The sequence below is a fragment of the Anser anser genome (genome assembly GCF_964211835.1).
Source record: "Anser anser genome assembly, chromosome: 23".
Lineage (NCBI taxonomy): Eukaryota > Metazoa > Chordata > Aves > Anseriformes > Anatidae > Anser > Anser anser.
The window spans coordinates 5,548,677-5,575,565 of record NC_139744.1 but is presented as its reverse complement, the minus strand read 5'-3'; the positions used below and the strand labels follow the sequence as shown (position 1 = coordinate 5,575,565).

Below are 26,889 nucleotides of genomic sequence, written 5' to 3'. Positions count from 1 at the left end.
AGAGCTCACAGGGGCCTGCCAGGGCCTGAAGGGGCTGCAGGAAAGCTGGGGAGGGACTCTTCGTTGGGGTGCGGTGACAGGACGAGGGAGAATTAAACGGAGGGGGGATTGAGATGAGATCAAAGGGAGAAATTCTTTACTGTTGAGGGCAGTGAGGCCCGGGCCCAGGCTGCCCAGAGGAGCTGTGGGTGCCCCATCCCTGGCGGTGCCCGAGGCCGGGCTGGCTGGGGCTGGGGGCAGCCTGGGCTGGGGGTGTCACTCGAAGATCTTTACGGCCCCTCTCCCCCAGCCCGCCTCAGCTCCGCTGTGGGTGGGTTCCTGGGGACGGGGGGGGGTTACGGGGCTTCGCGCATGCGTTCCCCGACGCCCCCTTGCCCGGGCTCGGCGAGCCCGCCGCGGCGGAGCGTGGGGGAGGCTGGGGGGCCCCGCCGCGGCCATGAGCCGGAGCGGCGCGGGGTGGCGGCGGCGTGAGTGAGGGGCGACCGGGGGGGAGTGGGGGTGAGGGGAGACGGGGGGCTGAGGGGAGGCTGAAGGGGGCCGGGGGGCTGAGGGGAGCCGGCAGCCGCCGCCGGGGGGCCCCTCGCTGGATGCCCGCAGCGCCCCCGGCGCCCTTCGTGCTCTGAGGGGGGGCGGCCGGGGCCGGGCACCCCCGGTCTGTGCCCGCCGATGTCCCCGGGGGCACCGCGCTGGGTCCTGCGGGGAGGTCGCTTTTCGCGGCGGGTGCTGGTAACGAGGTTTTCCCCAGGGAAGGAATGGAGAAGCTCATCGCAGCTTCTGGTATTAGAGAGAAACGTGCTGGAGCAGGCGGACTTTCAAGCGGTTTCACGGCCCTCGGTGGTAAATTTGGCTTTTTCGTGCCATAAGAACTCGTATGGAAGGCGTCAGCTCCTAGTAACAGGTATTTTTTTCCTTTGAGAGGCACCAGCAGTGGCACTCCGGGCACTGACAGCACCCAGAGGTGGCCGTGCCGCTCACGGCTCGGTCTGGGCTGAGCCGAGCGTTGGGTTCCCCGTTACGGCTGCTGTTGGGTCGCCGCAACAAGCTAAGAAATGCCTGGTGCCCTGCAGCCCTTGGCCAGGTAAACGCTTACAGCGCTGCCGACAGGCTCTTAGCCCCGTCTCAAGGCAGACCTGAAGCGCAGAGTTGCTGCTTGGCGTTTCTGCCTGCTCAGGGTGAACGCAGAGTGCAAGGAGAAAAATTCGGCCCCTGCGTCAGATAACGATGCTTTTGTTATGAAAGTTTTGGCCTCTGCTAGGCCTTTCACCTGTTGTTTTAAAATTTTGCAAGGATCACATTTGTACAGTTATTTTTAGTGTTTTGTTTTATTTTATCCAGTTCCCTTTTGTGCTGGGAGGAATCAGTTCTGACTTTCTGGCTGTTGAGACCTTGCTTCCTAGGGAAGTGCTAATTTTGTTCCACTATCCAATTGATTGCAAACAGGAGACTGTGTATAGATTTAATTAGGGCATGTACGTACAATATGGATTCTTGAGCAACAACGGGTAGCACTGGATTCAGCTCTTTACTGGATGTTTAGTTAGCCCTTACCAATAAGAGGGAAAACAAAACACTTGTGTTTTATAGGCAATTGTTCTTGATATTTCCGTGTCTCATTTCCATGCTTTCTGCACTCTGTAAGCCAAGGATAATTGGTAGAAAAAATTCCTGTTCCTTTTCTGTTAGAAAGCTGTTTCTCAGTGACGTTCAGCAAGCCTGCTGTCAGTGCAGTTACCCAAACCCACCTTTGTTCAGCTCATTGCAAATGAGAAAAAACGATGTTGTTGTCAAGACTTGTGGCTAGGAAAAGAAAAGGTGCCCTTCTCCTTGGCTTGGATTCTTTTGAAGAATGCACTGAAGTTGTCCGTTTGCTTTCCTGGGGGAACAAGTAAGCTCCGCTCTGATATATGAAGCTAGATACGTAAGGCTTTTCTTTTAAAGACAATTAATATACAATTACAGGGGTAACTTGAGCTTTATTGTACTGTTCCTCGTTCTTCCCACACAGCTGAACAGAGCTGAAGGATCTGCGTTTGCAGCAATCCTAAAATTCACTTCGGCGTTTGCGGTTCCGAGCGAGCCCGAGGGGCAGCGTTTGCGTTCCCTCTGCTGTCACGCTCGTGACTGAGGCAGATCCCGAGGGCGTGACCGTGGGTGGGGTGAACGCCTGCATATTTTCTGCATCTGACGGATGCGCAGGCTGCTCGCCGTCCGTCCTCTGCTTGCTGGTCAGCGGCAAAGCTGGTACTGAGCGGATGGCCCTGGCGTTCCCGTAGTTTGAACGCGGTGCCTCGCTGAGTGAAGTGCGGGCGGCCGGGATCTGGGAGCGGGCTCCGACCCTCCTGCGGCCGCCGGCTTTTTGCCATGCCTGCAGCTGTGACGAAGCCGTGGTGAGGGAAGCGCCGGGCGCGGAGCAGCGGTGGGGCTGAGCTGGTGCGCGGTGGGGCTGGGCACCGTGGCTGTGTGCTGCCGGTCGCTCGTGTTGAGCTTGGTGTCGGGCTTGGGAATATTTCTGTGGTTCCTCGGAGGAGCATCACCCTTCTGCGGTGTCTTTTCCCCTCGGAAAACAGTGCCCAGAGTAATGTTTCTGAATTGAAATGGCAAAAGGATGGGGCAAACCTGAACAAGGAAAGTATTTTGTTATGCTTTGACATACGTTTGAAGGCTTATATTTAAGATGAAACCTATTTTATGAGACCATCTCTTTTTTTTTTTTCAACTGTCAAAGACCTGTGCAGTTAGTATTTGTTGTGGCTACTTGTCTTTATTGCCTACCTTCTCTCAGCGTTGCGTTTGCTTTTAAGACTGGCTTTACTGAGTTTCAATTCAGTTCAAACTGTGAAAAGTCATTAAAAACTGTAATGACGGGCTGTACCCCTTCCAAAGTGACTACCTTTAGGACTTAACAAAAACTTGCAATTTTAGTCTTATCGGTGATGCAACAGACTTTGGATTATTGGTAACAGAAAACATTTCTGTTTTAAAGAAAAAACAAGGGGACTAAGTGTTTTTTAAGGTGATGCAGCAACATTGAGTGGTGTGTGTGTTTGAATTGACTTACAGGTGGAATGCGTGAATTACAGATGAGGAATTGTCCTTTTCTGTCCGTTTTCTCGAGGGATTCCGTCAGTACCCATTCTTAGCCCTTCATAAGTGAATATTCTTGTTTGTTGCTTGGACGAAAACATCCAAGTCATCACAGAATACATGCAGGTGATGCAAATATTGGGAAATAACTGAAAAATTAGGGTCGTAGATTGAGAGCACTGTGGCTCACTTGGAACGAGTTAGAGAAGGGCCTAGAAGGGGTCAGGAAACGTGCTGAGGTGAAGGCTTCCAGCGGTCCTGTCCACTGCTCAACAAAGAGAAGGCTGAAATCAAAAACCTGGTAACTGTAAGTGTTTGTGGGGAAAACAGCTGGAGCAGCAGAGTGGTCTTCGGACTAACATAGGCACAGCAAGGCTGTGATCAGGCTCTGGACAAGTTCAGACCAATTTAAGAATTCAGGAAAGATTTTAGTGCGTGCTTCACAGTTTCAATTTTAGACACAGTTTTTCTAAAGAATTTTCTGTGGTTTAAAAAGATAATTAATTTGGGAGTTGTGCTGCATAGGTGAAATATGAAAAGGATTCTTCTGGCTTCGCGTAGTTTTATATCCGACAGGGACAAGATTCAAGGGCAAAAATCTTAAACTGAAATCTAGTTGTTGGTGGAGAGTTTGCGATGAGTTTTTAATGTACAGAATTGTTCACTTAGTGATGTGTCGACTGCCAGCAACTCCTCGAAGTCCCCGAAAGTCCCCTAAAACTGCCTTTTTTTTTTTTTTTTTTTAACCATCCAGAGCAAGTCAAGGGTGAGGTCCAGAACACTTGTGGTGCCTGGGATTGTCTGTGGGTGTAGTTCAGACGCTTAAGACCAACAAAGTAACGTAGAAGCACTTCATCAGGAGTAATTTTATCCTGAAAGTGTCTCTGCTGGTGGCTGCGTTACGGACCGAGCGCCTGGGACGTGCGTGGGTCGGGTCCTGCTGCTCAGGAGCCGCGCCAGGAGCCTCAGCGCGCCCCACGCAGCTTTTAGTGAGCAGCCCCGCTGGGGGTAAGGACGTGTTGCGGTGTGGTGACCCCTCAGCTCCTTCTGAAAGCAAAACGGCGTCTGTGGAAGCCGGGAAAGGAGAAACCCAGGCAGATTGTGCTCACCTGTTGAATTTTGGTGAATGTTCTTGAATCCGTCCACCAGTGTTCCTCCGGCGGTCACTTGTCCGCAGTCACGGGTGCACAGTGCCCCGTCCTCTGTAGCTGTACAGCTGTAGTTCCCGTTAACGCTGTGCTTTGTCCCCTTACAACAGCTGTGACAGAAGCTGGGTTCTCCCATCGGCTTCGCCAACTCGTCGTGGTTTCGCTCACCTGCTGTGAGGTGGCGCGGGGCACTCGTGCCCCGAGTTTCCCCGCTGGGAAGCGCCGCGGCCGGGCCGGGCCTCGCTCCTGCGCGGGAGCCAACCGTGACCACGCGGGCTGGGGAGCTCGCTGCCCCTTCTTCCACCAGCGCGAGGGGATTAAATGCCACAGCTCTTACTTCGCAGCAGCCTGTCCAAAGCGCCGTGCTATAGGTAGTGACGGGTGATGAGCCGTCCTCCGCTGCTCCTTTTGAGGCTGGGAAGAGCAGGGAAATCACGGACTTGCTGCCTGCGCTGTGCCAGCAGGAGGGAGGCGATTTGCTGGCTGTTTTTCTGATGCCACTTCGGATTTTCACCAGCCTTTTTCTCCCACGTAGGCAACCAAAGTGAATTACAGCAGGTCCCTTGTTTGTGCTTTAGCCTGATTGCTCAGACAGGACCCTCTGAATGGTGGCACAGACTCAGGCGATGGTAACGATCATTAAACAGTTGGAGTAAAAAGCTGGGCGGATAACGGACCCCTTTGTTCCCCGCAGCTCGGCGGGCTCTGAGGATGGACGATGTCTCGCTGAAGGTGATCCTTTCTTCCCATGCTCCTTCCAGGTTTTGTTTTTCATCCGGCAAACACCTTCGGAGTGTCTCCTGGATAACAGGAGTTACTCCAGTGAGAAACATTTCCTTAATGCTTCCCATTTTTATATATTTCCCCTTATGCTCGCTCTGGCTTTACCGCCGCTGGCCCACGTGAGGACGCAGGGACAGCAGCTACAGGTCCCCGCGTTACGGGCGTGCTGCTGACAGCAGGTCCCTGCTCCACGGCCACGTCCCCTTCTGGGGACCAGCCCCGTTGGCTGCGCTTCGTGCAGTGATGGAGGTGCTGTGCAGGACCCTCCTAATTATCGCAGGACCCCACCTAATTATCGGCCGTCCCAGCTGCTCGCTGGGCTTCCTGTGGGCAGCGGGGCTGGAATTGCAGCACCCTGTACTCGTGCTACGTTTGCTTCTGACTGAAGCTGTGGCTAAGAATGGTAGAATGAGATAAATTCAGATTTTACTTGCTGTTCTACTTACGTTGCTCGATGTTTAAATTCTGCTTCTGGAAAGAATTACTCTTTCAACAACTAAATGATCTGTTCGCTTCCCAGTGTTTATCATCTTTTCAACTGACTGTTCGCTTTCTACCAGAAGCCACAAAAATGAGTTTATCTTCAAATTCCTTCTAGGAAGGGAAGACTGCATTGTTGGATTTCCTTTTCTGTGCTACTCCTACAATAAACACAAATCCTTATCACTGTGTGGGTAGTAACACAGTTCACTCCAAATTACGGACTCTCTGGAAGATCTGGTTGGGATTTTTAAAACCTTGGGTTTCTTTGAAATATAGTGTGCCTTAATCCTTCGTTTTGAGCTAAATTGGTGTACGGCTACATGTGGCTGGGCAGGTAGGGTGCTACCAAGTATTTTTTTGGGTAACACTCTTCTGGAGGAAATACTGAGAATGTTAAATACTGCAGAAAAAAAATCCTTTTTCCTCCTGCAAATGTAGGTGTCTTAGTTCCATTCCTCCATAATAATTTCTTAACAATTACATTTCAAGAAAGAACCCGGGGGTTTAAATAATAACACGAGATACAGGGCATTCTTACTCTAGAAATAAAAAGCTATGTTTGGAAACATAAATAGCGTATTTATGGGCAAAACTGTATGAAGGGAAATGCGATGGAAAATTTGAGTCAGATGAGCTGATGTATGAGGCATTTCCCTATGGAGTCATTGGGCTGAAAAATGTTTTATATGCCTAAACTTGAACAGATGTGTGCGTGCGCACAGCCCCCCGCCGGTTTAATATTAGCCGTTCTGTTTGGATCCCTGTGATTAATTTAGAAACAGAGCTGGTTTAGTCTGTTTTCCGGGGGCTGTGGGGTATTTCCAGATCATCCAGGTACTTAAGCCTGTGCCTAGCAGTAAATGTGCAAGCAGCCCGGTTATTAGGAGGATCTCTTTCGAGCTATAAATTAGGCATGTGCTTAAACGTCTCGCTGAACTGGGATTTGTGCTTTGCAGAGGAGCGAGGGATTTCTCCCTATTAGCTTTCTTAGATGAAAATCATTGGAGCCAGCCAGCTTTTTGCCTAAATAAGGACACGATACCAGCTTTCCGCTCGTACGGATGTTAGTTCCACCTTTTTAGTTACACGTTTGTCAGAGGACAGCCAGGATTGCATCTGCCTGACCCCGCGCGAGATGCTGTTGAGGTACGGAGAGGAGGCGTTCGTTCTAGGGGATGGGCACGTTTTGCCTGCTGTGCTTCTCAAGTACAAATACCGCGTTCAGTGGTGCCGGAGAGGTGGATGACAATAGCGCTTTGTGATTTTCCTTTGAGTACCTTGTACCGTGTTCCTCTCAGCCATTAATCTGCCTCTGAGGATTGTTTGATTTGCCTTGTAGGTGGCTGTGCATGCTGCTTCTCTCCTAAAAATCCCCAAAGCCCTCCCCAAAAAAGCACCGCACCGCAACCAGTTGGTTCCACTCTGCTTTTCCGATTGAGCTGAACTAATGGAAGATGATTTGGGGTTTTAAAACCAAGGATAGCTGCGGTGTGCTTCCGAAGTAGGCGGCGCGCGGGAGGTCGGGCAGCTCTTGGGGCATAAGGGTGTGTTGAGTCCTGCGGTGACATCCCGGGGCTGGACAGGCTTGTAGAGCCTGGAAGGGCGATTGTATTTCTTGTGCGTGGGGATGCTTTCCCTGTTACCTTGAGGGGGAGTTTCTGCCTCCTTGGGTGCTCCGGGAGCCTTGCTGTTACGTTACACGGGTGGTGCTGTGCAGGTCGGGGGCTTGGGGTGGGTGGGTTGTGCACACCGGGCTGGTGCAGATGGTAGGGTGATCCTAAATGGTGTAAAAATTAAAATTATGTATGAAAAATGCGTGTCTTGCTGGTATGCTGTCTTGGACTCAGCATTTACTCCTGATTTTACTTAAAAATAGAAAAAAAAATGATTCTCCCACTAAACATTTTTTTTAGGTGATTAACAAATGCCTCAATTTTAAATAAAGCAGTCATTCGTGTACAAGAGTTCCTTTGGCTTTCAAATGCATAGCTGAACTATTTTTAAAAGGAGAAATAATTTCATGTTGGAGACGGATTCCCAGGATATTTCAGAAACAAAAACCGAAGCGCTCGGGAAGACGTACACATCGGCGTCCCGTGCAGCCATATGGCAGCGATCTTCCGAAGTCCCTGGCTCGCTTCAAGCCTTCACTCCCACTGCACTTGGAATCTCCACCTCTCTGGCAGGATCCAGCTTGATTTGTATTCCTCAGCCTGCTCTCGTGCTTTTTGCAGTCTGTAGCCAAGCCCTTATTGATCTGGGTGTCTGGAAGGTCTGATTCCCTGGAGCGCTGCGTTGTGGAGCTGCTGGCAGAAACAAATCGCGGCTGCACAGGAACAGCCGCGCCGGGGCGGCCGCCTGGCCTCGCGTCCTGTTGTGGCACCGGCCCGCGGTGGGGGCTGAAAAGAAAGCCCAACAGAAGCATCTTTGAAACCCCTCGCGCACTTTGGCTGCTTTCTGCTTGGAGACTCACCCACTGCATGAACAACTGTCCCTTTCTTCAGTTTTGAAGGAGCAGTGAGTAATCGACTGCATTCCACCTCCAGGCTACGCGGTTCTTTGCAGCTCCCTACCCTTTTGCCCCTTTAACCTTTTTTTTTTTTCCCTCCTGCTCTTCCTACATCAGCCAGCGTGTGCCTGTGGTGGGTTTTGTCCTTCTCCGAAGCTGTTTGCTTCTGCTCTCTTGTTTCTGTGGCGGGGACAGCGTGGGTGGCACCATGTCTGGGATGCAGGGAACCACACACGGGGAACCATGATGCTGCAGCAGCGTGCTCTGCGCTCCCTCCCTTCCTTCCCCGATCCTGGTCAGGTGCTGGTCGCTTTCTGGAACTTGCTGAGCAGCGCTGGAGCTTTTGTGGAGCAGCCTGTCGGCCCCAGGATCTCTTTCTGCGCCAAGGTCAACTCGGGGCTCATCCTTTTGAGTGTGAAATAGGATTTTATTACTATTATTTTTGGTGTATGCATCACTTTATCTACATGCGATTTCATCTACCACTTTACTACCAGGTTACTTACAGCCATAATATTTTTCTGCTGTTCTTCACAGCTGCTTGCCTTCCTTGCCTGGGGTATTACCATCAGGGTACGTGGTCGCTGCCCGCCCTCCTACTGTCCCGTTGACTCAGATGATGGCCTGGTCCCAGCTTCTGTCCCTGTGAAACTGCTGTGACTCCCTCCCTTGCTGGAAGTGACTGTTTACTCCCACCCTTGTTTGTTATCTCTTGCCCAGTTGTTTATCCCTGCGGGGACGGTCCCTGTTCCGGTATGGCCTTGCGGATTCCTTGTGAGAAGCCTTTGAGGGAGCCACAAGTCTTGAAAATCAAAGTGGTCTGCGCTGCCTTCTGCGAGGCTGGGAGTCCCATTGCAGAAGTCTCAATGATTTTCTTTTTTTTCCTGGTGTATCGTATCTATACAGATACATCAGTGGTCTGCTAATTCTCGTCTGTATTTTAAATATCGTCTATTTTTCCTCGAAGAGCGCTGGGTTTGGAGGCCTGCAAGTCACCAGGGTTTTCTTTGTCTTACAGAAGTGGCATCATGCTCGCCTCCCTGCTGTCCCCAGGTACCAAGGCGGTTTTAGGAAGGTTATAGCTGGCTTGCAGGTTTCCTCTTTGGTGAACACCACCCAGGGCTGGCAACCCGCTGCTCCTCAGTTTGGCTCTTTGTTCTGTGGCCTCTTTTTTTTTTTCAGCCATTTCAGTGTCAACCAGTTTGCCAAAGAGTCCCCAGAGGAACAGACGGGTCTGGTTTTGGTACCGTGAGTAGAAATGCGACGAAGCCGTTCCACTTCTCCTGTGTGCCGCCGTCCCTCTACTAGCAGCACGAAGAAGCGAGCCTGCTCCGGCCGGTGGCTTCCTGCAGGGAGGCTCCCCTCGAGGGACGCCCGGGATGCCTGTGGCTCTAGCAGTGGTGGGACAGAAGCTGCGGTGGTCGTGGGTGAGCCGGATGGCAGCAGCGTGGTGGGGCAGGTACCTAAGGAAGGGAATCCACGAAATCGTCGGCAGTTTCTTGCTAGGAATTACCTCGCTTGGCGGCTAACCCCCCGTTTCTCCGAGTGAGCGAGAAGTGATGCAGCTCGAGCTGCTGGAGCGTCCTTTGTGGTGGGGGTGTTTCCGAAGGCAAGCTTGCCTCTGCTAGAGCGCGGTTGGGCCGCTTGTGCCTGCCGGTGGTCAGTGCTTCAGAGAACTGGTAAAGCAATCGCAGGAGTAGTTTGTGACGCATCCTTGAGTATGTGCTGCGTCAACTTGTGAGGCTGTGCCTGCGTTTATCGCCGCGGCATCTAGCGTGCTAACGTCTTTTCACTAGGTTGTATATTCCCGTGAGTATTTTATTCTTGTAATGCCACTGGGAAATTACTTGTAACCGAACTGATGGTGAAGCCTTAGCCGGACTTGGGAGTAAAATGGTTGTCCGAAGACTGCAGAGGCCTCCAGCCGTTGTCTGAAAGGAGGCTGTGTAGGTGTAGGGTCTGTTCTGGTATGCTCTGCTTTCTATTTCTCTTTAGTTATAAAAAAAATAATCAATTTTTATAATCCTTTGCTGTTATAGGTAAGTTTCTAAGCAAGGTCTTCTAAGGCCAAACCGCTTATGCTGCTGCCCGCTTGGTGCGGAGGTGAAGCTGAACGCTGGGTCTCGGTGGCTCTGTAGGCTTGCGAAATGGCAGCTGTGTGCTGTCTCCCAGGCAGAGCTCAGAAGAGAGCACGTACACCACAGGCAGGAAGCTCATTCTTCGACTAACAAGGTTAGGCTGAGAAGTGACCACCTGCCTAAAATCGTGAAAGCTCAGAAATAAGAAGCTGGGGGAAGTTCAGCATTGCTGGGCGGTTCTGGCAGCAGTCAAGGTGCTCTTCTCCGTCTCCCGCAGTACCAAAGCGCAGCACGGGCCGTGGTCTGTCTGCACTCGAGCACCAAGCTTTTCAGTATGCCGTCACATCTACAGGTCCACGTGCCCGATTTAAGCAGTTTCCCTGCATTTGGGAGGCTAATGTGCATCGCAGGTGCTGCCACTTCTCATAATCCTCATTAATAACGAGCCTGATACAATGTACGGCAAGGTAAAGCAGGCAGTTGCCCAGAAATGAGCTGCCTGCTGCTTAGTGCTTGGGTTAGCGCATCTTCTTCCAGGAAGCACAGTGGGAAAAGGGCTTCTAGTTCTTCATAAACTTCAAGTTATTTGTGGCTGTTTTCAGGAAGGCAAAAAAAAAAGTTGGTGTGCGTGTTCTGGCAGCTCACGGCCGCTGTGATGGTTGTGTGAGGAGCAGCGTGGAGAGCGCGATCCGCGCTTCAGCTTCCTTCCCAAGGGGTCTGTAAACGTACTCAGGTCTTTCAGGGAAAATGACAATTTGGGGCTTCTTATTTCACTCTAGGAAATAATTTCCAACAAAAAAAATCGCTTAGTAAGTTTCTATCCACATTAACATTCTGTATTTTTTGTCTTTGGTGAAATAAAACTGTTCAAACTCCCATTGAACTCAAGCCGGAGTAAAATTTTAGTTACAGTTCAGCAATCTGCTCGGATTCACTGCGCTCCTTTTCCTCAAAACAAATTGTACTGAAAACGGATTTACTGAAACAAACTTTTCAATTATTTCTGCAGCTTAGGAGGTTGACGCAGCAGGCAGTATGCGACAGAAGAAACAGTTTGCCTGACGAGCTTGTGTTTTCGCCGTTACCTTGTTCTAGCGCAGAGCTTCCTCTTCTCATGGCTCTCTGGAAGGAGCATCTGTGGGATCTGTACCGCGCTCAGCCACGTGCAGGCTGGACACCCGGTCATACCGAAAGTGCTTTTGGAGGTCTGGTGAGGCTCTGGGGTTCTCTGTCCTTGGCCGTCGGTCAGCACGACCCTCGTGCGTAGCTGCGGTGTGCCGGTAACTTGCAGTAACCGACGGCGAGAAGGCGGCCTTCTGGCTTAGCTGGCTGCTGGCAGCTTCCATCCTCCTGAGGTTAGCGCTTTCTGCCTGAGGAGCCTCACAGTCGTGTGAAGTCACGGAGGTCTGGAAAGCTTTCCTGCCCTTCGTCTGAACAGGTGGGAGGCCCTGACCAGGTTTAGCAGAGCTAATTTAAGTGCGGGACATCTTGTGAAGCAGTCTCTGGTAAGGATTTAGAATACATGTTCCATTGCAAACTCCTCTTTCGCCTTCAGAACATCTTTTTCTGTACAGCGAAGTCACAAAGCTGCCATTGAGGAAACAATTACATGGATTTGAGTGATGCCGTGGTAGGGAGAGGTGGCATCTCTTGCTAGACCAGCTGACAGAGCTGGGAAAGAGCAGTCTTCTTGGAATCTGGGTCACAGTGAAGCCGCGGCCATTCTTAAATGTTGCAGAGTGACTGATCGGGGGCGTTGTGGCAGACAGAGTCATGGCACGGGGTGTCTCTTTTATTTGTGTGTCATTCACGCCAGTTTTTGAGGCTTCTTTATGAAGCAAGCACTAGCAGAGTTCCTTTTTCCTGCCATAATACGGTGCTGGGTGAATTAGGTGTTCATACCCATTCCATTGTCTTCAGCTCAGCTGAGAGCCTCTGACTTACAGGAGCAGACAGAATTGCTCTCTTTTGGCTTCTCTCTCTTTTGTTTTTCCCCTCGAAATGGCTGTGAGAGTGATATTTGGGTCAGCTGCCTCGAGTGTGTCATTTTCTTTTGACACTCATCCCTCTGAGCGTGTAAGAGGAGCCTGGTGGGGAAAAGCTGTGGTGCTGTTGGCTGCAGTGGAATTAGGAGTGGTTAGAGGGGTTTTGTGGTTATTTGAATCGCTGATCACGTCACGGTGGGGAAATATCTCTGATGGCTGCCCGAAACGGTGCGCGGGTGAAGACGGCCAACCTCAGCCCTCGCTGCGAGGGAGGCAGAGGGACCCTGTAAGTGCTCACACGCTCGGGCACGTACAAAGGTGGCTGCCCTGCAGCAGCACGTGTCCGTCTTGCAGGGGTGTTTCAGGCAGGGCGTCGTGCTCCGATTTGCATCCTGAGCGTGCAGACGGTTCTGGTTCGCCTGGGGTCTGCTCTTCGCCTGTTTGCCTCCAGTGCAGTCCTGCGCAGTGGTGCTGGGCCTGTCTGTACAGGAGCTGTTGTGGGGTTTGAAGGAGGATGCTGTTTTTCCCTCTGAAAGGAGCTTAATATCCTGCAGTGAGCTGAACCTGTAGGATTAGTCAGCAGGTGTGTGCAGTAACCCAAGCCTGCTGTCACTTTGGAGTGCTGTTTGTCACTCGGTACCTGGCTTTTGCGCTCTGCCCCATTGTATTGCTTTTCCATCCTTGCCCTTCCACTGCCCATAGCTGTTTATGCTAAAATAACTGCTGAGGGCACAGGTGTGATGGGCTACTAAAATGTTAAAAATACTGTACTGTTAGGTGTTGTTTATATAGCACCGCACGCGGCGTGTCGTGGGTGACTGCACAGCAAGCAGCCCAAGCTTATTTGGGAACTCAGCCTGCACTGTGGATGGAAAAGGTTTTATGTCCCCAAATCACTTTCCTGTGTATTTCAAGTCCCTGTAAAACGTTTCCTCTCTGTTACATTCATTCTTAGAGGAAAAACAGCTTTGCTGCTGTGGTCCCAGCCTCTTCTCGGTGACACCTAGTGCAGGGACTGCAGGTGATGGACACAGATCGAAACGCAGGAAATTCCACTTAAAGGGGGAACAGCTTTTTTCTGTGAGTGTGGGCAAATGTCGGAGCCGGCTGCTCAGAGAGCTCCTGGATTCTCCATCCTTGGAGCACGGGACGTGTCTGCGTTCGTAGCCGTTGCTCGGGAGCCTGCCCTGGAGCTCTGTTGAGGTAGTAAACTGAAAACAGATAGAATTAGTAGTTTAAACTGCAAGTTGGCAGAATATTGTAACTTTTTAGGGTAATGCATACTGGCACAAGGAAAGCTAGAGATCGTCAAAGTATAAATGAATGACCGAGGTGAGCGGGTGCTTCTGTTGCTTAAAAAGCTGTCACAGCGTCGGGCTTGTTGGGCATTTGGCATGCTTATCTGTGAAGCATTTCATCAAGTGGTAGCACTTCATGTCCTGAGCCAAGGAGCATGTGTTATCTCATGGAATGGATATCTAGCTGGGAGCAGCTCCTGGCGAGAACTTCTTGGTATTTGGAAGATGAGTGCTGAGTATCTCTGATCATCTCTTGGAAAAGCCTGCGGAATCCATTTCGTGTGGAATAAAGGGAGCCTCCAGCTCAGCCAGGAGTATTTTGTAGTCCTGACTCCATCCTGGCCCAACTCAGCAATTTGGTTAGTCATTTGTGTTGGTAGGAACAGTCATTCTTGAGGACACGCTGCTGATCTCTGGATGTTACAAGGGTGAGCGTAGCAGTCCCTGGCTGTGCTGTGTGCAGACAGCCCGGTCTGGTTCAGGTTTTGGTTAAACACTTGGCCTTGGTCTCTAAACACCAGGCTTGGCTGTTCTCTCTAGTATGGCTTGAGGTCCAGATTCAATTTTTTCTCAGAAAGAACTTGCCCTTTTCAAACCCTGTAATGCCTTGTTTTCAATGTCTGACACAGGGAAGGAGTTCGTGTACGTTCCCAACTCCTATGCAGAGAAGAACAAGCACAGCAATGCTGGGGCCCAGTGCAGGGCAGAGCCCGAGTCAGTAAACGGTGGTGAGCCTCTGCCAGTGCTACATAAGATCTGCTCTTATAGGAGCTGTTCAAAACCACCTGGGCTTCACGGGCTTAGATTACGTTGCAAAGAAATGCTTTGAAGTGTGTGAGACTCGAGAGGCGTTCAGACTAAGGAGAGTGGTGCAGAGAGCTTGAGCAGAGTGAACCCGGTGGCTGTTAGAGCTCCGGCAGCAGTTCTTCATCCCTCGTTACTCCCAGTCCATGAGCTGCATGAAGGGAGAAGGCTTACTGGCACACAAGCCTCGGCCCGGTACCGCGCTGCTACAGCCCAGGTTTGGTCTGAGGCTGAGCCTTCCTGCCCCGAGGATCGAGTGTTTCCTTGCAAAGACTGTCAAATGCGCCGTGTCTCGTTGTGTAATCTGCTGACCGGTTTATTTTCTCCATTATTATATTTCACATCAGAGCGCCAGCATCACCTGGGGCTTGCTTCTGAAGTTTCTTGGTGTCTCACATCAGTAGGACGGATCTGAAGAGCAACTTCCTCAAATTTACTGCACATCTGACAGCTCTGTCCCGAGCTGCTACAGAAATGCCCAAGCTGGGAGCTCGCTGTACCACTCTGCAGCTGATCCACCTCTTCCCCACTGGTTTGAAGGGCACTGAATGCTGAGCCTGTATAAGGGACACAGGCTGACAGGGACCCAAAAGCAGGACTCCAAAAATCCCTCGAAATAACAGAGACTCGACAGCTCAGCCTCCGTTTTTGATGAAGGTTTCCAGTCCCCAGTGCACCTGAGTGGGGCTTGCAGCTTGTCCTGTCCTCGTGCTGGAGCTGCCCCGATGGGCGCTGCTCTTCGGAAGGGATCTCGTGTGCGCCGAGGTGTCTGCCCTGGAAATGCCGCGTCCTGGATGCTGTAGGTGAAGTAAATGCTCGTTCTGGCCAGCACGAAACATACAACGATTTCGTTTGAATTGTGTCACTGCGGGGGAGTGTTGCTAAAATTGTCACTTGGCTTTCCATGTTAGCACTACCTAGAGGGCACTCTGGGGCTACTGGAGGTTCATGTCTTAGCTGCACATTCCGGTTTATCTTTAAGCTGAATGCTTGGGTGGGTATATGTGTGTTGATTTTCAAAAAGATACGTATTTGACATCTTTATTTTTCTGACAGCACAAGAATCTTATTACATCTCCACCTCCTACCCGCATTTCAGTATGCTGTTTATATTCCGCATCGAATGTGCGGTCTGATCATTCGACGAGGGGGTTTTTAGGCTCGGGGGGGTTGGTCTGGGGATCAGCAGAACCTTGTTAACGTGCCTGGGATTTGAAGGCGCTGTTCAGAAGCTGTTCCCAAATTGACATTGATGCCGTGGCTTTTTCGGAACTGCTCTCTGTTCTTTGCCACCATGAGGCTTATGAGATGACTGGATGCTTCCAGTTACTCGAGAAAGCGTTGTGTTTTGTCCAAAAAGCACCACCAGGCTTTTAACTCCAAAATGTTACATAATGCAGATTTAAAAAAAAAAAATAAAAATCAGTACGGTCGTTTCCATACTATTTTTCAGCTGCACGGTGCTGCAAGCGCTTCCTTAAAACATAGGAATAAAGGTAATGGCGACTGAGCGCGCCTCCTTCGCGAGTGAGGGAAGCGGGGAGCTGTCTGGCCGCTGTCACGCAGGAGGATCCCCGCAGGAGGATCCCCGAGTCCTTCCCCTCGCGCCCCCGGGGAGGATGGGCGCTGGAGCCGCTGGGAGCGCGGGTGGTGGCGGCGCGCTGCCAGCCTGGGTACGTGGCGGGCTCGTACCCTGCCGGTGCTGGGTCTGGCCGAGGTTTCCTCCCTTCTTAATAGTGAATTCTGACTCGTTTTCCAGGTTTAAAAAAAAAATAAAATGCAAAACTGCTGAGCTTCCTCAAAAATTGTAAATGATGCAATTTCTTACATTTCAATGTAAATGAGATTTGAATGAATAATGCTAATTATTCATTCATCCTAATTCAAATCCTATTTTAATTAGCCTGTGGGCCTAATTTCACTTTCATGCAGCATGAAACCTCTTTTGATTATCAACAGAATTGCCATGCATTTATTCTTGATTTTTTTTCTGATCAGCACACATCTTTTTACGCTGCTTAAAAACAAAACAAAACAAATATTTCAGCCATAAATTAATCAAATTCAATTAGGATGACACAGTAGGATATGTTTTAAGGAAAAAAAAAAGTGCTCCTATAAAAACATTCCCTGTAATGATCATCTTTTGGCTTCAGAGGCTTTCTCCTATGCCTGCTGTTTAAGCGAGGTGCCGGTGTCGTGCTGAGGGTCGGTGGCATTGAGAGCTTCGGCTCCTGCTCTCCCCTGGGAGCTGGATCTCGGGGTGAGAAGGAGCACGGGGCTGTGCCGTGCCTCAGGTACGTGCAGGGGAAGCTGAGCTGGGAGCTGAAGCCCCTACTGGGGTTGGCCGTGGTCGGGGAAGGGTCTCGCAGGATTTGCCTGTGTGCCCTGGCAGCAGCCCGCCAGCCGTGGCCGAAGCTGGGTGTAGCTTCCTCCTGCCCATGGACATCGCGAAGGCGTTTTGGATTCGGAAGGGGTTTGGGATTTGGAAGGCTTTTGGGATTCGGCAGCCTGTTCTTCAACCCTGGCTGTCGCACGGCGCACCGAGCTATCGGTGCCGTACGTCACGGGGCACGGAGGCATCGCAGGGAGCGTTTCACAAGAGCTGCTCTGGGCCATGCTGCCTCCACTCCTCCTGTCCCTGCTGCGGCTTGGTCATCTCACCTGGCGACAGGACTTAAAGGTAGCTGAGTAATCTGCCATTCAGAGGCGCGTGTTTTCTTCCCTGACCGCCGGGAGGCTATTACAGCTAGGTTGGAAAGCAGGAACGAGGTGAAATTAATCCCGTGTTTAAACACATTCAAAAGCACACATGGGCTGGACAGGGGAAGCTCCACACGAGGGGCTGTTCAGTGCTTGTGTCAGCGTTTGAGCAACAGGGATGTGGTAAATCAGCTCGGAGATTTCCTGCAGTGAAACTGTTAACTTGAAAATGATTTTTTTTCCCATTTGCCTGCTCCAAATTCTTCTTTTTTTTTTTTTCCCCCTTTCTGGATGTCAGTGTCTGCTCGGAGCTGGTGCACAGAACTTTAATTCACAGGAGCCAGCTCGCTGTCAGAGATAGCGTCGTGCTGTTTGCATCCCGCGTCCTGTCTGCTCCAAGGAGCCGCCTCTGCTCTAAGTGCTGGAATGAGCTTATGACAAATACAAGGAGTGAAAGTCTCTCTCAAATGCACTTTCTGGCATGACTTAAATTAGCTGAAATTGCTGACATTTTGCCTTTTTCAGATGTGTGTCAGTGTCCATAGACTTTTGCTTCAAACAATGGAGAATTATTGAGTTAAATGTTGCCAGAACAACAGTTCTGGGAGACACTAAGTGTACATTAGGTGAAGGTTACTGCAGTATATCTGGGTCCTGCAGTACACGTGTTGTAGAGGCAGAAATATGTGTTCTCTAGCCTTGGCTGATCTCGCGAAACTCAAGAATTTTAAGTGCCTAATCCTGCTTATAACTTTTTTTCCTGTTACTTCCCATTAGGATGGGCCGAGCACCTCAGTAGAACAGCGGGTTAATGCCAGGTCGTTTCGCTTGAGCCTAAAAGACAAAGAAGGTGCCAAACATTCTTTGCCAGCTGGTGGATTTTCCCATATTTGTATCAGCAGCGCTGCTCTGGACTGAAACTAAATTTGGAATAAATGACACTTTGCTGTCAAAGAGAAACAGAGCTTTTCAGCAACTTCAAATTGTAGCAGTAAGAGCTCTCTAATCAACAGAAGTCTTGGTTAGTAAATGCACAGCTGGTATGGCTTCCTCACCTGAAGGCTGTGGTTAATCAAAACGTAAATGTCTGCATTGTCGGTGTCTGTACATTTGTGACGCCAGTGATGCTGTCCTCAGGTAGAAAACATACCTTGAAAAGGCTGACGTGTACCTCGAAAAACGTGGTGCAATCCCAAGGTAGCAGCTCATCTAAAATTCAAGATTCAGTTTCCTCTCTCATATGGATACAGCTCTAATTTAAATCTTCTCTGCTAGCAGCCATCCAGGAATGAACACTGCCACCTGAAAAGTTAAAGGCAGGTTCCTGCCTTTAGTCCAAATTAAAACCAGCAACAGTGTTTGTTTTTGAGTTTGCTCAGTAGCTTCCTTACAGAAAAGAATTTGGCCCTAACGTTGTCAGTGAGTGAAAATTAACCCCCTTTTTTTTTTCCCCTCATTGCTCAGTTAAAACACGTCAGCTAGCAACGTGCGCGTGCCGTTGCGTGTTCTTGTTTGGTGCCTAGATTGATAAAGCATCTCGGTGCGAGTGGGAGTGTTGTGGCTCTTAACTCTGTTCCCCAGATTTGGGCGCAGTTTTCACTTGAGCTCTCTGTTCAGCGTATGGGAGTCTCCTCAAGCGCACGGTGTCTGCAGCCTCTGCTACCCGTGTTGAGTCCTAATCTAAGTGAGCCACTGGGAAATGCCAAGCACGGGGGGCTGAAGCAGCCTCTCGCATCTTGCTGTAACGTAGAACTCAGGGTTGCAAAGCTGAAGTCAGGGAGCTTTCTGAAACAAGGGGTCAGAGCCTGAAGCCTGGGCCTGGACCCCTCTGGTCTCTTTTGCCCATTAAAATGCTTTTTTTTGGCAGCCAGTTCTGTCTGGCATAATGGTAACATAGTTGCTTACTAAGAAGAGCGTCGATTATAAGCCTTAGGTTGATTGCATGCTCAATTGACAGACACTAGGTTAAGTGAATCACCAGTAATCCGCCCCTTTCTTCCCATGTTTCCCAGCTAAACAAATTGAACTCTTTAAATCTTTCACTTTCAGGCATCCTCCCCATTCTTCGGATGGCTTTGAGACTGCTACATTCACTTTCTGACGTTTAAGCAACTTTTGAAGGATGCAGACACGGGCGCTGTATGCTGTCTCGCTAACAAGGAGGTAAGGTCACCCCCCTTGCTCCTGTTTGCATGTTACACCACCAAGGATTGCATTAATCACTTTTGTTCTGTTACCAGTGCTCGTTGACACCCTTTCCCATTAGGACCCTGACTCCCTTTGCTATTAACTGCTGTCCAGAGTAACCGCTCTCTTACTTGTTCTTCTGCTTAGCTCTATGTCCTTGCATTGAGCTTGGCTAAAGCATTTTTTTGTTTCGGTGGACTCAGCCTCTCAAACAATGCATTTTTTCGCATCACTGACATTCTTATCTTTGTCAGCCTGCAAACTTCTGGGCCATTTGTGGATTTTGTCAGCAGCCATTTTCTGTTCAGGGGAAAAAGCAGACTGGTTGCCAGGCCTGTTTCTAGTCTTTGTAGGACTCGCTGTAATTAAGAGTGATTGATCTTTGTTCTAACGTGGGAATCATTGTTCAAGATCTTTAACTTTAATTCTCTTAACGTGTGCTTTTTTTAGTACTGTATCATGCTATCTTTTTCTCACATTATCAAGAAGTAATAAATCAAACGTTCTACAGAGCCCAACCACATCATGCCCGTGCTGTTGCCTTTTCAATGAAACGTTTTGTTCCGCATTGATTGCATCCCCTCAAATTTCGTTACATTGCCTGTGAACAACTTCGTAGTTGTGTGGAAGAAGTTGAATAGATGTAAATCTTAGTTTTCTTTCAGTCTCCTCAAATTTCTCTGCTATAAGACCAAATAGATTTTAAGATTAGAGTGCCAGAGATTTTTCCAGTTCTGGTTTTAGAACTCCTTTAGAACTCCTTTTTTAGAACTCTTTCTCCAGACTTCCTCTCTTGTCTCCAGCATCTGAGATTCCTGAGGGCTGATCTTAGTAGTAAAGACTGAAGAAAAAAGGCATTCAGCAACTCTGCCTTCTCCATATCGTTTGTCACCAGGGCACCTGCCCCATTCAGCAGTGGGCCGACATTTTCCCGTCTTCCTTTTTCTACTGATGTATTTGAAGAAGCCCGTCTTGTTGTCCTTGACATCCCTTGCCAGATTTAATTCCAGCAGGGCCTTGGCCTTCCTTGTCACATCCCTGCATACTCTGACAGTGTCCCTATATTCCTCCCAAGTGGCCTGTCCTTTTTTTCACATGCTGTAAACTTTCTTCTTCTGTTTGAGCTTCACCAGGAGCTCCCTGCTCACCCATGCAGGTCTCCTGGCCCCTTTGCTTGCCTTCTTGCTCATAGGGATGCACTGATCTTGAGCTTGGAAGAAGTGATAGTCGAATACTGACCCCCCTTCCTTCCAGGGCCCTAACCCATGGAATTCTTCCAATTAAATGCCTGAAGAAGACAAAGTCTGCTCTCCTGAAGTCCAGGGTCACAATACTACTTTTTGTCCTGCTTCCTCCCAGCAAGATCCTGAACCTTTGACCAAGTGTTCCTCATTTTTTTTTCTGACTTGAAAATTTCTATTACTGTTACATCTTTAACGTCATCAGAGGGCTGAAAGATATCCCCTGTGCTATAGCAATGTCAAATGGTTCTTTCTGTTTTACCAGTTTTACTACTTAAAGCACCAGGTAGGCCCATAGTGTTGCTAGCTTTTTGTTCATTATAATACTTCACAGTACTCCCAGCTCTGAGTTTCCACTGATAGTGGTGGTTTTTGTTTTTGTTTTTGTTTTACTGTTAAGATGACAAACTTATATTGGTTGCTATCTAATAGGTATCTTCTTTAACTAGATTTTCCTTCCACTGTCCCAGTGGCACTACGAGATACATATCCTAAGGTCTTCTGTGCCTTAAAGGGAGACTGTTGGCCTCCCTGAGGGATTGAGCCAAAATACGCAGAATGAGTAGTTTGACCATAAGGTTAGAAGTGAGATGGCACTTGGGTCACACGCTGTCTCTGGCTTAGACCTGCAGGATAGCATTGGTCAGGTCACAATCTATATAAGGTTGTCCTGTCCTTAAAACAAAGATAATAGCAGTTGCCTGCCTCTCAGGCTTTGGCTGGGCAATTCGTTTCTGCCTTGCAGCAGCTGGCACTGCTCCATAGATAGAACTGTTTCCACTGTCTATGGTGGAGGCCAACACTGCCAGCTCAGACTTCAACAGCTCTTGGATGCCTCCACGCAGTTAAAACAAATCCTAATTTCAGTGATGGGACATAGCCAATGGTGCCCATAAAATTTCACAGGAGCTGAGCTTTTGTTCCACTGTATTTAGGAGATTTCAGCCCGAAGTGTAAATGTTATTTTTAACATTTGAAACACAGAGCAGCTGTGTCTTTCTCTTCTGCTTGGAAATAGCTTTGAACGCAAGTTTTGTTTGTGAAATGGCAGCTAACTCCTTTTTTTTTGATTTATGTATATGTACAGTGGACTTCTCAAAAGCCTGCAGAGGAGAGACAGGATCTTCAAGCAAATCCTGGCAGCTGGAGTTTCCCGATAGCAGGTGATAGCACAAACAAAAGTTGTGTGTTTGGTTGTAAAATTCTAGTCTAATTCTCTTAATTGAATATTTGCGGCATTTAGGCTTAAGCTGATAAACTCAAACATCTGGGGATTTTGTTTGTTTGTTTGTTTTTTAGATAAAATTATTTGACCACCATGAGTTGGAGTTTTCTGACCCGTCTGTTAGAGGAGATCCACAATCACTCAACCTTTGTTGGCAAAATCTGGCTGACAGTGTTGATTGTATTTCGGATTGTCCTAACTGCTGTGGGAGGAGAATCCATTTATTATGATGAACAAAGCAAGTTTGTGTGCAACACAGAGCAGCCTGGCTGTGAGAATGTTTGTTACGATGCTTTTGCTCCTCTTTCGCACGTGAGATTTTGGGTGTTTCAGATCATTCTTGTAGCCACTCCCTCTGTGATGTATTTAGGCTACGCAATTCACAAAATTGCCCGGATGGTGGAACACAGCGAAGCTGACAGAAGAATCAGAAGTAAAAGCTTCTCAACGCGCTGGAAACAACACCGTGGCTTAGAGGAAGCTGAAGATGACCACGAGGAAGACCCAATGATGTACCCAGAAATAGAGCTGGAAAGTGAACGGGAGAACAAAGAGCAGCCAGCCCCTGCCAAAGCTAAGCATGATGGCAGGCGACGAATTCGTGAAGATGGACTCATGAGAATTTACGTGCTGCAGCTTCTGGCAAGGACTACGTTTGAAATTGGATTTCTTGTGGGTCAGTATCTTTTGTATGGTTTTGAGGTCAGCCCCATATTTGTGTGTAGCAGAAAGCCGTGCCCACATAAGATAGATTGCTTCATTTCAAGGCCAACTGAAAAGACCATTTTCCTGCTAATAATGTATGGGGTGAGCTGTATGTGTTTACTTTTGAATGTCTGGGAGATGCTCCATTTAGGATTTGGCACAATCCGGGACACATTAAACAACAAGAGAAAAGAGCTGGAAGATTCTGGTACTTACAACTACCCTTTTACTTGGAATACACCATCTGCTCCTCCTGGCTATAACATTGCCGTCAAGCCAGATCAAATCCAATATACCGAACTGTCCAATGCCAAAATGGCCTACAAACAGAACAAAGCCAACATAGCTCAGGAACAGCAGTATGGAAGCAACGAAGAAAACATTCCTGCTGACCTGGAAAATCTGCAGAGGGAAATTAAAGTGGCTCAGGAACGCCTGGACCTTGCGATCCAGGCTTACAACAACCAAAACAATCCCAGCAGCTCCAGAGAGAAGAAGTCCAAAGCAGGCTCAAACAAAAGCAGTGCCAGTAGCAAATCAGGAGACGGAAAGAACTGTGTCTGGATTTAACGTTGGCTGAGTTTATATGTTGTTTTTTTCTCCTAGTTTATCATAACCAGCAACCCCTTGAATAATGGCTTCCATTAAGTAAATATTTGGTTCTGCTTATTTTCAGGGATACCGTTGGCTAGTGATTCAAGCTCTAAGAAAGTGTTTATACGCATATTCTAGGATTATAGAACTTTATTCTTCTGCCTTCCAAGCCAGGAGACAAATAGGTATATTTAAATCATTCTCATTGAACGGTTTATGCTGTATGTACAGTATTATAGTACATTTATTATGCACAATTTTTGTATTTGTACACTGGATCTCTGAAGTTACACATTTTTATATTAATAAGGAGAAAACAGTAGGTAGTTGTTAGCATTTTGCTAGTTTTATTACTGTGGTCCGCAGGTTTGTTGTTGTTTTTTGTTTGTTTTAAATGTAAAAACTTTCTATGCTGCATTTCAGAAGTGCCTTGAACATGCACACAGCACAGAGGAGTCTCCAGTTACCCAGGCAGCCCACGGGTGCCAGTCACTTCATAGCAGAGCAGAGAAAGATTTGGAAAACAACTGCTAATGGTGCTCTTGACTGTATCTTTTACAAAAATGATGTGCTACTTACAAAACGGAAGTGTCAAACTATAGCTATTATGTGCTACATTTTTTTGTCCTATGGAAAATGGGGGAAAAAATGCGTGTGTGTTAGACTACTTGTGTTCAGAGCAAGCCTGTCAGCCATAATGCAGAGTGGGGTCAGACCTCCCTGCAAGCTTTATTCAACAGGAGGGAAGAGAGACTTCAAACTCCTGTAAAACATTCAGAAAAAGTAAACAGAAACTACTGTATTCAGTAATTCCACATATTTATGTGATATCTACGGAAAGACGTTTCTGAGGTCTCTTGTTACGTAACACCCCACTCCCCAAGGGCATCACGTTGTTACAATACCTTTTGGGTAAGATTTTTGTATTTTCCAGAGTAATCTGGTTAGAAGGAGTCACATTAATTTTGTTTCTCGATGCATTACATTCAAGAAATAACCTTCCTCCCCCCACAACCCCGTACACACAAGCTGTCTGCACAAGTCCTATTACAAAGCCCTTTCCGAATATGAATGATAATGCCTTATTCCAGACCCCTCTTCCTTCCATTATGTCCGAGGAACTTAGTTCAGACAGAGCAATATGTATAATTTAGATTTCTGCTTGAGAGACCAGTCAGATTTGGCATTCTGTGGTTTTGGCATTAAACTTGAATTTGTAATTAGAAAAAGGGGAACGCGGTATTCACCGCTTCTGGCGGTGTCTTTTTGGCAAGGATGAGCATTAATATCTGAGGGATGCTGGTAAATGTGTATGCTTTTTGCTACTATTTATAATGTGTTCAGGGCCTTGCTCTGTTTCCTCTTCTGTTAGTTTTTTGTGTATTTAATTTATTTTGGGGGCCTGCTTCCAGTGGGAAGGGGACTGTTCTGTTTCAAGGCTACCTCAGTCCGTAGTGCCCTTGTTACGGTCTGACCGGGAACGGGACTGAGAAGTAAAGCTACACAGAGAACGTGTAAACCTGTACTCCATTCCCGTCTGCAGAACAGCTAAGCATAGGCTTTATGTTAAATATAAACTAAGGATAAACAGGCATGTGCTTGCAGTTATCGTCTACCCAAGCACTTGCTGAAAATAGATATTTTGCTGAATTGTTTTCAGTCTGTTTTTGCTCTGGGACACCAGACAGTCGGAGTGTCCAGGCATAGATATCTCTCCCTGCTATCTCTCAGCTCTGCTTTAGAGGGACGTAAGTGTGCCCAGAGCCAGTGCAACCCTCCACAGAACGTCAGCAAGAGCTTCTCCAGTTTGCCTCCAGCAGAGAGGTTTGGAAGAAAACTTGCTTTCTGGCTTTTTGTTTAACAGCACATCCTGGGCTCTGTGCTGGGAGAGGAGTAACCTCTGAATTTAACGCAGAGAAGTTTCAGGATGATGTCTTTTAGATGATAAACTCAGTAAGTATATACCCACTTCTAAAAGCTGAAGTGGAGTTTCAGGCAGGGATGGCTAGCTGGTGAGATGGGACTAGCTGTGCGGGGTGAGAAAGTTTATTAATAGTATTCCTCTAGTTAAACAGGAGTCTGAAGAGAAGTGTGCCGCCTGAGGATGGGCAGAGAGGCTTTGCCAGCAAAGAGCTGCATGTGATGGAGAAGTTGGGTGAAAAACATGTTGTCAGAAAGTACTAGGGAAAGACGTTTGGAGCCTGGAGATAAACACAGATTCATGGCTACATTCCACTCATTATCCCGAGCGCTGCATCTCAGTTGTTCTTTTCAGCTTCCCAAAAGGGTTACGTTGCCCTTAACCCCTTGCGGTGGTTTCAGAACTCCCTTTCATCAGCTGAATGGCAAGAAGCTAAAATTCTTCCCCCCTGTTGCTCTCTATGCAAACTGCATCAGTGCAGCCATTTCTTGTTAATGGCATAAAACCTGTTTGCAATCAGTTCACAACAGCTGCTTCACCTGTTGTTTGTATTAGCCCTTTCCTAATTCATGATCTAAACCATTACCTGCATAAAGTTACCGTCTCAGGTCAGTCCTGTGAGCTTTTGTCCAAACCACTAAGTAATTCTGTTAGCAAGCAAAGTGTGTAGAGTATTTCAATCCCAACACTAAGTTCATTCCAAAAATACAAAGTGATGGATCTGTTTTTATTACTGTTTTGTTTCCATTTTAATTGTGTATAAAGTGCACATTTTCTTTGAAACTGTTTGTTGTTAGTAGAGGATGTATGTTGAAGCTCTAACCGTTCATGTCTGTGACTGTATTCAGTTTCAAAGTATTGGGTTGGATTTTTTTCCTTTTGAAGAAATGATACATGCATTACTTGAAAATGCTCTCTTGTTTTGGCTTAATGTAGCCATTCTGAAATAAATATTCAGAACAGTTTTTTGGACAAAGAAAAACACTGAACATAACTTGAGTTTGTGTTGTCATTTTCTGGTTTTGGATGCAGTTTGGAAAAAAAAGTATTAAATCCAGTGGATTACTGAACATCGTCTGAGATGACTTCTTTTTCCAACAATGAATATGCTTTGGATATGAGAGTGAAGAAGAGGGGTATTTCAGTGATTTGTATTGGAACACAGCTTGAAGTTTTTTAAAATTTGACCTTGTTCAGTATAATAAAGAGTCAGTTTGTAACTGCCTTTCTGCATGTGAATTGATCTTCAGTGACAAGAACAATTGAATTTAAAAAATAAAAGTTTAAACTTTGAAAGTCAGACCTTGGAAAGGGTACCACTCATGAAAACACAAAAATCTGCATTTATGCATATGAATGAGCGTGCTGATATTGTCCAGTGAACTGTGCTGCATTAGCTGCCCTAATTTAGCTGCAGTTTTTGAAGGAACAGAAGGGAACTGGCTGCCCAGCTCCTTTTAAAAATTGCAGCTGAATGCCCGTCTGTTTTGCTGTCACAAAAGATAGCTTTTGTAAGAGTCCCATGCTTTCCCCTTGTTTGGCCTCGTTGAAAATTTGGCCTCAGCCTTGGAAGCGTGCATAAGGTGGCATTAACCCGTTTGCCGTGTCACGTAGCTACAGGAAAGCGAGGAGTGAAGTGGATTTGATGGCGTGGACCTGGGATAAAAAGCCGTTTGTTCCTCGGAAGGGTTCAGCCTCGGCCTCCCGCGCGCCCCATGCTGCTTCGGCCTGCCCTGCAGCCTGCCAGCAGCCGCGACCTCCGCGGTCAGCCCGGGAAGCGCCTGCCGCAGCCACGTGGCGCGGGTTCGGCTGTGGCGCGGGTTCGGCTTCAGCACGGTTGGGCACAGATAATGAGGCCTGGGCTCCCGCTGCCTCGCCTCTGCAGCTGCAGCCAGATGCTTGAACCCGCAGTTATCCCGTGATTATCTCTGTGTGAGTCGATGCAGCCAGCTGCAGGCATCTGGTTAAGCGCGTGCTCAAGTATTTTAACGTGCGGAAGCCTTGGTTTAACAACAAATGGGTGGTGAGGAATTCTGAAGTGCTTCAGGCGTTTAACTGTAACTGGAAAAGAAGGGCGTGAGCGCAGCACGCTGTGCGGGTGGGGTGTGTTGGGAAATCACCTCACGGAAACCGTCACGCTG

The 26,889-nt window shown here is 48.2% G+C and overlaps 1 protein-coding gene across 5 annotated transcripts; it reads left to right on the top strand.

Annotated features, from left to right (window-relative positions):
* The first annotated feature begins 342 nt into the window (after window positions 1–342).
* On the top strand, window positions 343–25,818 carry GJC1 (gap junction protein gamma 1). 5 transcript variants are annotated; one of them, XM_083808868.1, is made up of 5 exons: window positions 380–467; window positions 17,653–17,866; window positions 18,925–19,038; window positions 21,391–21,466; window positions 21,603–25,818. In XM_083808868.1, exon 5 carries the CDS (start codon window positions 21,622–21,624, stop codon window positions 22,801–22,803), a length of 1,182 nt encoding a protein of 393 aa, XP_083664994.1. In that variant the 5' UTR covers window positions 380–467; window positions 17,653–17,866; window positions 18,925–19,038; window positions 21,391–21,466; window positions 21,603–21,621; the 3' UTR covers window positions 22,804–25,818. The 5 variants fall into 5 exon arrangements, with proteins under 5 accessions (XP_083664993.1, XP_083664994.1, XP_083664997.1 ...); XM_083808871.1 differs by having other exon boundaries at window positions 433–467; window positions 17,653–17,725; XM_083808869.1 differs by lacking the exon at window positions 380–467 and adding an exon at window positions 1,438–2,387.
* The last annotated feature ends 1,071 nt before the right edge of the window (window positions 25,819–26,889 follow it).